The 12,845-nt window shown below is 44.8% G+C and overlaps 1 protein-coding gene across 1 annotated transcript; it reads right to left on the bottom strand.

Moving 5' to 3' along the window:
- Nucleotides 1–4,656: 4,656 nt before the first annotated feature.
- On the bottom strand, nucleotides 4,657–11,631 carry LOC108114866 (protein tiptop). The gene is given in 5 exon segments (XM_017226020.2): nucleotides 4,657–7,046; nucleotides 7,409–8,312; nucleotides 8,314–9,700; nucleotides 9,702–9,842; nucleotides 11,178–11,631. Coding segments are annotated over 5 exon segments (3,048 nt in total). The 5' UTR covers nucleotides 11,234–11,631; the 3' UTR covers nucleotides 4,657–6,486.
- Nucleotides 11,632–12,845: the final 1,214 nt, after the last annotated feature.

The following is a 12,845-nucleotide window of genomic DNA, read 5'->3' as shown; positions in this document are numbered from 1 at the left end:
TTTTCCTCGTCTCGCTTTTTGTTGCAAGAGTGGAGGGTGGAGTTTTCGCTCAACTCAACTGAAAACTGAAAAGCTGAAAACTGAACTGAACTGAACTGAGGCCCTGGCGCAAGAAATGGCACCGATGTGAAATGAAGTTTTGATTTAGTTCAAAATTTTTATCAAAAGAAACGCGTTACTGCTGCTGCCGCTGCCGCTGCTGCTGCTGCTTGTGCTTTCCTTTCGCCCCCTCCTTTTGGGGGTTTCCCTTGCAGTTTTTCTAATAAATCACAGCATGGGTTGTCTCCTGATATGGGCGGACCTTTTGGGCGTAATGGTATTTTGATTTATGTCTCCACCAACCATAATGCAAAAGTTCCCAACACACACTGCCACGCATCCGTGAAGACACACCTATAAAATGGAATAAACAAAACGTTTTCCAAGTCTTTCTGGATTTTTCAATATGCTTCCGCTTGACCAATACTGCGTATGCGTGATATCAAAGTCAGTCTGTGTCCCGATTGAGAAATCAGTTCGGTTTATGTTTATTGAGATATTAAGGAAATATTGAAGAAATCGGTTAGAAAAACAACTTATTTCTTTCTCTCTATTTCTTTAGTTCTTTAAATTTACTTGGTGTAAGTCCAATTATTATGAATATTATATAGATGATTAATGATATATGCATGTAACTTTAGTACCATTTCTGTGGTTAATAGACTATATAAAGAAAATGCTATTTTAGGTTTGATTACTTATTTAGAATTCAACTTAAAACAGATATCGGATTATATAGAAACAAATGACTTATGTATTGAGCTCCTTTTACTTATTTTTAAAATAAACTCATCATAAGGACTTGCAGCTCCTTCACTCTTACCTACTAACAAGTCACTTCTACTATACTTATTTTACCAAGTTATATCACTACCGCCGTAGATCATCTTGGCGTTATACAGGATATCATCAGCCCATTCTCGAGTTAAATAATTACAAAATGGCAATTACAGAAACAGACTTTTGCCGTCTCTGTCTGTCGCACAAATGGCAAGATTTTTCAGCTTTTCTTGGCAAAAAACCCAAGGCAGGCAGCCTTGGCTGCTTCGAGGAACGCCCACCCACCACCAGTTTCTGGAGCGGATTCAGATCCACACGACGAATGCGAGTGCCATCATCATGGCGGTGGTTTCATGGGGAAGCCGAGAACAGAAGCCAGCAGCCAGAAGCCCGGCAAGGACTAATGAGACTGCCACAGGACGCAGGACAAGCGCCTGCAGTGCAAAAGTTTAGCAAAAGTGTCAGAAAATGTGAATGCGATTGTGTGGGTGGTGGGTGTTAGCTGGTATGGGTAATGTGCCGAGGTAAACGGCAGCAAACGAGATGAATGATATCCAGACGAGTGATGCATGAGTCGCTCTGGGGGCGGGTGGCCTTCGGTGGGTGGTTGGGTGGCGAATTCCGAAGCTTTATTCGCCAGGATGTGTGTGGCCCCAAAAAAAGGGGGCGGCCGTGGGCGGAAGACGCTGCCTTGTAAGCGAGACGCAGGCGTGGAAGCAGCAGCGAATGAGCATGCGAATGCACACAGACAGACACGTTTACATACACACACACACACACACACGGGGAAGAGGAAAACATATCCAACTCGAATCTTGTCTACAATAAATCAAATTTTATTACACTTTTCTTTATGCATGCCACAGGATATATGGCAAGCGTATGGCTCACTGATGAGCACACAAACACCCAGGAGTGGCACACACACCTACACACACATACACAGAGACAGAGACAGGGAACTGAGATTTTCGCAAGCTCATTTAGTGGGGTTCGTCCTTTGGTGGGTGGACTGGGGGTTGGGCGGAATTATCACACGGATTGACATCGTTGCCACACGTCGCAAAAGGATTCCGCATTTGGGGGCAAGCTCAAGCAAATATTTAATTTTATGTTAAATATTTACTTGAGTTGGAATTAATATTAATTAAATATGTATTAAAGTTAAGAATTAATATTTATTTTCACCTTTGAATTTGCCTTATCAAGTAGAACCAAATATGAGAAATATTTATTTATTTTTTAAACATCTGAAAGTGCCGAGCTGAAAATTCCTTTGCCGAACTTTGCTAGGTAAAAATTTTATATTTAATATATTATTATTTAATTCATTAATGTAGGAACTTAAATACGTGTAACTAATCAAAAACCAATGCATGTGTAAATATTTTAGCAAATTAGAATTATCAAAATTAAGTGATTTTTAAGTTTATTTTTTATCCATAACAAGAAAGGCTTTAAGCTATTAAAGACAAATATTTTATAATTTATAACCTAAATTGAAAGTAAAAATTGAAAACTATTTTTGATTAGTTTTTACCATTGTGAACTATTCCCAATGTTAGTTTCCTTCCACATTCCCCGTCATCTTCTGATCTTTTCGGCTATATAAATTTGATTTCCTTGTCTATTGCCTCAGGAGTCAGGAGTTAACTTTTGCCACACATTCGTGGGGCACCCACACCCACACCCTCACCCACATGACACCTACTTTCGCCCACCCACCACCGCCACCCACTTAGACATAGAGACAGTGTCAGTGTCGGCAGTTTTGTTGGCTTATCAAAGAGCAAAAAAGTAAACCGTTATGCATGACACTTTTCAGAATTTATGTGTTTGTATCTCATTAAGCGGAGCAGCAGCAGCAGCGGCAGCTGGGGAGGGGATGGGAGGTCAGCCCAAAGGTGTCCCGTGCGCAACTTTCGGAGGCAAGAAAAGCAGCGCCCCCTCTTCCAGCCAGAAAAACCAAGCCATCAATGAAGCCAAACTGAAAACTGAGGCGGGCCAGAAAAGTTGTTTGGAAAATTTTCCAAAAATTATCTCTTAACGCAAATGTGACACCCAGCACATGTCCCCCATCCTACCGCTCCCTCGAGGCATATACTGAAAGAAAACTATATTACCCAAACTGATTTTATATCTTCATGGCTTTGAGCCTTAACCTCCAATATAAACAAATTTGTTCAATGTGGAAACTGCATATAAAGACGAGTGGAAAGCCTCTTTTAAACGCTTTCATATGGATAACCCTCTGATATTTCTCTCAGTGTATATAAAAAGCCCTCCCCGCCTCTTTGGCCCTCCCACAACGCGCACACGTCATAAATTTTAAGTGAAAATGAATCCTTTGGCAATTGAAGTTTTCGAGGAGATTTTTGTTGGCGTTGGATCGTCATCAACGTCGGCCGTAAGAGAGGGCGACATGATGTGGGAAAGAGACGGGGTGAAGAGAGAGGGATAGGGATATGCGTATGTGGAGTTGCTATCGGTATCTGGATGTCGTTGTCTTAATCCTTTGTTGCCCATAAATCAGCGAATCGCGTTCACATTTCGCGCATGTTCCTGTTCCTGTAGTGTCCTGCCCCTTGCCACCTCCTCCTCCCCCCACCCCACAATTTTAGCACCCCACCCCCAAAGTTAACACGACCATGTGCCCCATAATTCAGGTTTAATTAACTCTGCGTGTTTATTAGCAAATATTAGTTTACAATTTGATATGCCATGTTTTCGGGCACCATCGTTCCGCCATTAACTGAGCTCTTGGGCAGCCTCGAATTTGGCCAATAGGGGAGCAATTGAAAAGCCAGGCTAATTGCAGATTAGGCCACTGCCCAAGGCTGGTTAAAATACAGCACAGTCGTGATTAGCTAAATGACCGACTGCTGGGAGAAGGTCTATCTAGGTTATAGTTACATGCAAAAGAATAAATAAATACAATTAAGTAATAATTTTAAACCCTTGATTACTGCGGTTTTGTGGGATGTTTTCTGTTTAAAGTGTAATTATATGAAGTCTATTAGTTTAGTAGAATCTTATGAAATAAAAACTTACAGAAATCATAATTGTTCAATTTCTATCCACCTAACTAATTAGAAAGAAATTTCTATTAAAACTAGTCTTATAAACATGATACTCCTACTACCTGTCTCGATAATCACTCAGTTTTCCTTAAGGGAAGGACAATAGTGAATTTAACTTACTGTTACCTTATTTCGAGTAATGATCTAATGGCAATCATAATAACAACAATTCCATGTTACCTTTTACCTTATTTACTCTGATCGTATAGTCTTTTATACATTTGTAGCAGGCAGTCACACTAGGATGTGCAACAAACACACCAACTTATCTATGCACACTTAGAAGCTGTAAGCACAATGTATTCATCTCCTTCACTTTTGCATAAAGATCATGCTAACGAACAGTATGTGCGTCCTGTTTGCACGACCAAATGTCACCAATACATGTAGAAAGTAGGCTGAGATAAAATAAGATAACGGAATAAATACTTCGTTTTTGTTTTTATCATTTAGTATAATATTTATATACAGTATATACAGTATACATTCTTTAGTATTCAGTATATTTTAGTATAAGATAGTATTTGGTAGTATATGGTATAGTATTAATATTATTTCGTCATAGAAACCACAAGTATGCTATATCCCAAGTGCACAAGTGTCCAAATATATCCTAATCCCCAAAGATAAACTCGACTTAATTTTTTCTGTTATTCTGTATAGTCATAGATATAGGCATAGACTAATATTATTAAGTATTAGACCCTCCAGAAGTGATGACATCCGCATTAACCCAATAAGAGAACATCAAAAACCCTTTTTAATCGGAAACATACAACTTTTTATTGAACTCTTCGTTTGCTTTCTATTACTGGGTAATTTCCCTTCGAACGACAGATGGCGCACTAATTTGGAATCAAAGTTTTCAATTAGATCAAGACCAGATTTAGAGAGAAAATCATGTAAGGTGTATTTTGGATGCTGCGCCTTTATTGCAATTATATAACTTACACTTACATCTAAGGGAGAGGGGCGGGAGTGGGTTACAGGATAAGGAAAGGGGATCTCATTGGCGGGGAAAAAGGAAGCAAACGGTTTCGATTTAAAAATAATATCACAAAAACTCAAATACAAGTCGTATACATAGTTGCCATTATCATAGATACAGATTAGACCGATAATAATGGTTGCTGATAATGATGAAATGTTTTACATTCTGCAAGTTCTCCCCTCCTTCTTAGGCTTAGATCTTAGGTTACATAATCAAGAATCTTAGTTAGGCTGAGACTGGAGTTGCCGGTATACATGCTGTGTATATAGTAGGTGTATATATATATATAGTTTAGTTTTAAAATTGTTTCCGTATACATGCGTTGCTGTGGCTACATTTTGATTCGATCGACCGTCTATATCTTTATGTAAATATTGATAATCTTTAGACATATGGAAGGAAAGTGCTATTGGCTAAGTATTTACATATATCTAAGGGGGCTATATATATGTATCTGTATGCACCATTCAAGTCTCCTCCTGCCACAAAGTGCACCACCGAACAATCCATCAATGAGGTTAACTTTTCAAGTGTTAGGTTTTACGTATACTGCGTTGCGTTTGTTTGTAATTGCTTAGAACTAGTGATTTAGTTAGTTAGCCTATTCGATTAAGTATTTCGAGTTTTTGGCACGCTTTTACTCTTCTCTCTGACCAGGAACTGCGGCATAATAAATAAGTAAGGTTTGACTCTTTTACTCCGAGTGCACTCCGCACTCCAATCAGAGTCCAATTGCACTCGAAATCAGATTCCAAATCCAAGTCCAATTTGCCACTCAATTGTGGCGCCCACTCACTCTCTCTCTTGGTCTCTCCCCACCCACTGGCCGCTTCTGGCCGTCTCTCTCGCCCCCATCCAATCACAGTTTGACGAACTCGTGTCGTCGCCTTTCGTCACTTTGTTACTATGGCCGTCTCTGTTCGACGCGCTATTGCCTGCCTTGATGGACAGCAGTTCGTCAAAGTGGTGGTAATTGAATTTCCAGCTGGCTAGCCCGCTCTCGCTCTCGCTCGCACGCCCGACTGCGACTGTCCGATTGGGAAACAATAAAAAGCGGACCAGCATCGCCGTGACGTCATCGGCTGAGGGGTAATTCAAATTTCAGAGAGGAGAGACTGGGGAAATTCCTTGGCGAATTCAGCAAAAGTAGGGGAAATCCCTGTGACAGTGTGGGTGTGCAGCGCTCAAGAAAGAACAGGAGAGAGAGAGAGAGAGCGCGCCTGCAAGAGATTGGCGAGAGCATGGTCTAATCTCTCTCTCCAGAGAGAGTGAGCATGCAGATCAGAAATCAATGCAGAGAGTTACCGGAATCTCAGTTTTGAGTTGGGAATTACAAGGTATTTTTGAAATCTGACCTCTCTTAGCAAACAGATCGTTAAAACCTCTTTTAAGTGACTTTACAAAAGAAATTTTGAAGTTTACAATAATAAAGACTTCTTAAGAAACTTCATTTTGAACAAATCTGCTTGCTTATAGCAGTCTCCCTCTCTTACTATTTTCAAAGATTTCTGTAACTTCTCTGTAATTTCTTAAGCCTCCAGGTTGATCCTAAACTCCTCATCTCTCTAATTCTATTACTGAACCTGCTGGAGCTCCTTAGGCGTTCTTCGAGGACAACTGCTTGGCCAGCTCCGTGTACTTCAGGAACTTGGACTGCGGACTCTCGTCATAGGGATTGATGGTAGGCGACGGAGGAGGCTGTAGCTGAGCTCCAGTGGCCGGACTCCTGGAGGCGGATCTCTTGGGCGAGGCCATGGGTAGCGACTTGGGACTTTGGGCGGCCGGTGATTTAAGCCGGGGCGAGTCCTCGCCTGCGTCCTTCACAAAGTGCACCTTGGACAGGTGGTGGCGGTAGGCGCCCTTCGATCCAAATGGCGTATCACAGAAGGAGCACTTTATAATGGACGAATCGCCGACGGAGGCCCCGCTGCTGGCACTCAGAACGGCCTCGTTGCAGGCCCAGCTGAAGGCCACCAGATCGCTGCCGTTGGCGGAGGAGAGTGCCGCGGATGCGGATCCGGAGGAGGATCCACTGCGTGGGATCGTGGCAGGAGGATCCGTGGTCTCGCACAGCTTCTGCAGGGCAGCCAGTGGATGGGCCTTTGGTTTCTTGGCGGAGATGTTGCTCAATGTGTTGTTGTTGTTGTAGCAGTGCCCTGGAAAAGGTTAAAAAATGTACATTAAAATTATAGTTTTAGCTCATTGTTAGTGTAGGTATGAAATATGAAAATTTTAAGAACTGGAAATATTTGAGTCTCATTCCACGAGGAAGTCTTCGCATTTGTATTTCAATCTTAACTTTGTCTCTTTTTTTAAACATTTTCTTTATTATTTGGAATTTAAAAATTATTATTTATGTTAATAGATTAAGTTATTAATTGACTGAGTTAATTGAAAAGTCCCAAAGTTTCCTTAATAAAACATTCTCATTCTCCTCCCCAAACTCATTTCATTCTCCGCCATAGATATATATTGGTTGATTCCAAATATACAGATATATAGTTTGATTCCAACTCACCAGAATTGTTGTTGTTGTTGGTCTCCACGCCACTCAGCTGGTCAAACATGGAGTTGAGGGCCAGCAGGCTGCCGTTATCTGGAGCAGATCCCCCGGTCTGGGGCGCAGGGGATTGGCTGGCAGAGCGAGGACTCTCCCGACTGGCCTCCATGCTGAACTCCTTCTTCACCTGGATTTGCTGCCGAGGACTGCAGCTCTCCCGATCGCCACCCATAGGAGGATCAGCCTCTGCCGGCTCCGACTTGATGGTGGGTGGTGGAGGAGGAGGCGGAGCTGGAGTGTCTGGAGTCCGTCGAGGGGTAGCCTGCTGCCTATCAGGTGTATATGATGATTCCACTCTACTGGCTGAGCTCGACTCGCTGGCACTGCGATCCCGCGAAGCATAGGAGGATCGGAGCAGGTGCATCGCCTGGGCATCCATCAGAGGCTTCGTGTAGTCACTGCTGTCGTCGATGCCCAAGCGCTTGAGGATGCTGGCTCCCAATGGGGTTCCAGTCTCGGAGTAGCCACCAGGAGTCATGTTTCTGCCTGCCCTCGACTCGAAGCTCTTCTCGATGAGTTGCTCCAGGGCATTCAGGACTGAAGGTGGCTTCTCCGCTCCCAACCCTGAACTGGGACTGGGCAGACGCTCCACTCCCGGGTTGGATCGCCTGGGCGGGATCGGAATGCTCTCCCCCAAGCACTTCCTTATGTGCTCCACGAACAGGGCGGTCTCAATCTTGCTGCCACACTTCTCGCATGTGATTTTGGTGGCTGCCGCAAAGTCTCTAAGTGGTTTCAGAGCAGAGTCGAGGCTGGAGTTAGACCCGGAGCGCTCCAGTTCCAGGAGCTTCCGCACAGGGAGCGACTTCTTGCGTTTCTCGTTGCGGTTCTGCCTTCCCCTCTTGGAGTTTCCGGTTCCCAGGAGCTGGTGGAGAAGCAGAGGAAGTGGGCGACTCCTTGTAGTGCGATTGCTGGGCCATGTGGCTGCTCAGCTCCTTGAGGGTGCCGAAGGCCTGGTCGCACACCTTGCACGTGAGCACGGCGCTGACAGAGGGAGCTGTGCCGCTGGCCGAAGGAGGGGGAGGAGCAGTGGAGGCGGGCGGTGCTCCGTCGTTCGAGGGCCTTTCCCGCTCATCGCCCGATTTCCAGGATATGATCTGCTCCTGCGAGATAATGTTGGTGTAGTGCTGCGTCTCCTGCATGTGGCTGGTCATCTCGGCCAGAGATCGGAAGCTCTGGCCGCACCACATGCACTTCAGAATCTGGCGGGTTTGCTCCGCTCCCTTTCCAAGCCAGACGTCCTGACCCCTCACCAGCTTCCTGGGCAGGGGCATCGTCTCCTTGATCAGCATATTCAACTCCGACTTCGAGGAGTTCGAGGAGCTGGACGTGGAGCTGCTGCTGCTGGAGCAGGCCGAGTTGGAGGCGGAAGTGGGCAACCTGGAGGGTGGAGGGGCACTGGGAGCACCTGCTCCTCCGGCTGACGAGGGGGAGGGTATCTGTACTCCGCAGTGCTGAGTCTCCTTCATGTGGGTGGTCAGGCTGGCCAGCGTGGAGAAGCTCTGCTTGCACCACACGCACTTGAAGACATCCTTGGCGGCGTCAGCTCCTTTGTTCAACCAATGGGACTGCCAGGCGCTGTGCCGGCCACCGGAGCTGGGGACTCCTGCTCCCGACACTCCTGATCCTAGAGAGGCCGATACGCCTGAGGAGCCCCTGGCCACTGGAGTCGGTGTTTCCAGTCGACTCATCTCACTCATCTTCTCCAGTGCCTTGCTGGCGTCGCTGGGTGCACATTTGGAGTTACCCAATCCTCCCGTCTTCGCCGCCACAGCCGCCAAGTAGGGATTGATGGGCGGCATCCAGCTACCAGGGGGAAGGGGCGACTTGTAGTCGGAGGACATACCTCTTGGAATCTTCCTGGCTGGCGGGGAATCCGGTCCTTCTCGTTTCCTTGTGCTGACGGACAGATCTAAAGGTCCAGTGTCGCCTTGGGCATCCTGCTCGGGCTCTTGGTCCTGTTCCTGCTCCTCTTCCTCCTCCTCCTCCACATCGCTCGTAGGGCGCTTTCTGCTGAAATCCAGGGCCGGGGACTCCCCCTCTTCCGCCGCCTGCTGCGTCGCCTGTTGGACCAGCGAAGCTGCTGCTGCCAAGGGATTTGTCAGCAGCAGGTGATTCTGTTGGGCGGCGGCCAGGTAAGCTGCCATGGCGGCGGATTGGGGTGGCAGCAGAGCGGCAGCCGCCGCAGGTGGAAGTGTCGCCGCCAGCGGAAGGCCCACTGAGTGCGGGGATATGGGCGTTGCTGTGGGGTGTGGGCGTGGCAGCCGGGGTTAGGCGATCGTTGGCCGAGCAATGCGACTCATTCGACGGGCATCGCACGTCGCCAGATCCTGTTCCGGCTCCAGCCGAGGTGTTGGACTCCCGGGACTGGCATCGCGGACTGGCCAACTCACTGGAAGGGAAAGATTAGAAAGGTGAAGGGTTAAAATCTGTTATAAAAAGGAAAGAAAATGAAATAAATATCGTAAGAAATCTTTATCCTAGCTTAACTTAACTTGTGATTAAAGTTAGTTCGTCAATCGAGATGTAAGATGCTTGTCAATAAGGACCTTTATTACTTCTAGGAGGTCAAATATCTATTTCGCAGCTTAGATAGTCAAGAAAACAATAAAAAATGTAGTGCCCACCCTTCCTACTTTTATGCTCTTAGTTTTAAGGTAATTGGTTAGCCTTATAATCTAAGGCTTAGATAAATAAAATAAGTAAATAAATACTTCTTTTGATATTAGTACGTATGGGCGAAGTCCCTCATCTTTGCATTTTTGAATTCTTACTTCTTAGTTCTTTTGCATTCTTACTTTTAGTTACCTTGGAAAACCATTAATTTATGTAGGAACCTACTTAATAAAAAATATTTAAATAGATAACAATAATATAATCCCTGAATGGCCCAATAATTATTCGGAAGCGCCTTAAATTAAGAAGCAAAGAAGAAAATTAAGAAAAAAGTGTAAATTATTTATTTTAGCAAATGCCATGTCTTAGTAATCGAAAAACAAAGAGTCACAGACTTTCCAACAACAAACACTTTGCTTAACTTTGTAAACAACATTCATCAAATTTTTTTATGATTATTAATTTTAAAAAGGCTATATCTTAATTTGTACTCCGCTTCATTCTATTTAATATATTTTTTATACTTTTAACTCTCTAATAATAAAATGATTCCAAATATTTCCGACAGTAGGTCACAATTTACACAACAAACTGCAAACATTTAAGTCGCAAAATTAATCGTTAAAGTTGCAACAAACTCTGAACTTTAGAATCACTTTTCTTGACACAGAAATTCACTCGCCTCTCTTTGTTTTTTTTCAAAGCTGTTTTAGGTTCTTATGAAATTTAAATTAAGAAGGCGGTCAGGGACAACCCAAAACACAATCACAATCACGTTCTATATAATTAATCACTAAATCATGAATTGGTTGCTACTTAGGTCATTTTTATTTCCAAAGCTGACTTTTGGTAAAAATTCACTTCATTAACTTCTCCTATAATCACACTTAAATCACATAAAATCAGACTGTAATTAAATGGAAAGTGTTCTTAAACGAAGGTCTTAGTTTCAGTTTCATTTTTAATCAGAAAAAGTTTTACTTGACACCCCACTGACAGTTTGCAACAAACTGCAACGCCAAACCCAAACAAAACCCAATAAGAATAACAACAATAAAGGCGACAAACAAATCGGAAAAGTATAGCCAAGTCAAAGTATACTAAGTCTCACCTCGCACTCAACGCCTGGCGGTAGATTTCCAGCATGACAGCCTCGTGGAGCATCATTTTGATGGAATATTCGGGGATAGTTCCCAATCCTAAGGTTAGATTACTGGGCTGTTTGGCAATTAATTCCGGCTGTTCATTGATAGCGAGGGACTTGTTCTCGGCGTGCTTCGAGTACGAGTATTTCCCTGCCTCCCTTCGCTCTTTCGTCACACTTCACTTCAAACATACGCGAAAAGAACTCTGGTTTCTGATTTTATTTTCGTTCACTAAATAAATTCTTTGGCGACTGTGCCTGTGTGTGTCCGCGTGTGTGTGTCAGTTTCGTGTTGAGCTTCTATCAAAAACACACACGTCAAATAAATCAAATGTCACAATGGTTCGATGGGCCGAAGGGGTGGGCGAAGTGGGTGGCGGGGGGAACACTACGACTGATGACGAACGAGTGCGTGTATGTGTGTGTGCTGCCTTATTTGCTGCTGTTGTTGTTGTTGTTGCTGTTGCTGTTGCGGTCAAACTGCCGCCAATTTCACTTCCTTCTGCTTCCTCTTCCTCTGCTCTGCTACTTCGCCACACACACAACAGCTGTGTGTGTGTGTGCGTGTGTATTGGTGGGGCTATTAATTTAATGATTTACTGAATGCTTGCCACAAGATTTATGTTTATTTACGACGCGCACAACTTTTGAGGTCTTTCGATTTTCGGCTTTCGTTCTTGTAAACTATTTCCTGGACTTGCAACTTGGTGGCAGGTCGAGCGATGTACCGTTACTGCCACTGCTACTGCTGCTGCTGCTACTGCTGTTGCACCACCCACAATTCAAAGGGCAGGCGAAAACGTAGGAAAGTGCGACAGTCGTTCGGCCGTCCACGAAAACATTGCGCACCGACGGATTCCTCGGACTCGTGATTAACTACTAGTATTATTTTTAGCAACTTGGCTGTCCAGAGCCGCTTCTTGAAATCTGCCCGACTTTTCCCGGCCGAGCTGGAAACCCAACTGATGCCATTTCGGCTGTCTCAAAAGGGTATTTTTTTTCAACCGTCATATGTTTTTGAGTACGTACCGACGGATTGAGAGATGACAGAATCGCAGATACAGATACATCAGCACGCTCTCGCGGAGAGCGCGAGAGAGGCAGAGAATCGAATTCGGCCGTCGAAACGTTAAGAGATGGCAGCAGAGAGCGGGCAGCGCAGCGACAGCGCCATCAAAATGAGTTGTACGAGAGAGCGACTGCCGACAGTTTTCCCCATTAAATTGATATACGAGAGCGAGAGCGAGCCTGAAAGAGCGCTCTCACCAACGCCTGCGCTCCGTGCTTGTGCAACTTTGTTTTGATTTATGAGCCCTCTCTGTTCACTGCACTGAGAGCAGAGCCAGGATTGCAGATTTGAGAAATGGAGAGACACAGAGAGAGAGAGAGAGAGACCGAGCACTGTGTGACAGGTGTTTGTGTGTGGGGGCCGGTCTGGCAGTTGCATGTGTGTGCGTAGTGGGAGGGGGTGGCATTTGTGTTTGTATTGCAGCTGGTCAAATGCGAACTGCGCTGCCGGCGACGGCGTCGACGTCGCTGCCGCTTAAATCAAGGTTATTTATTGAAATTGAAAATGAAGCAAAGTGTGGGAGGGAGAAAGAGAGTGAGAGAGGATTGTTAAAGAGTTTCCATTTC

The sequence above is a fragment of the Drosophila eugracilis genome, unplaced genomic scaffold (assembly GCF_018153835.1).
Source record: "Drosophila eugracilis isolate 14026-0451.02 unplaced genomic scaffold, ASM1815383v1 contig_513, whole genome shotgun sequence".
Lineage (NCBI taxonomy): Eukaryota > Metazoa > Arthropoda > Insecta > Diptera > Drosophilidae > Drosophila > Drosophila eugracilis.
Note: the sequence above shows the minus strand (reverse complement) of the source record. Positions and strands in the feature narration are given on the sequence as shown.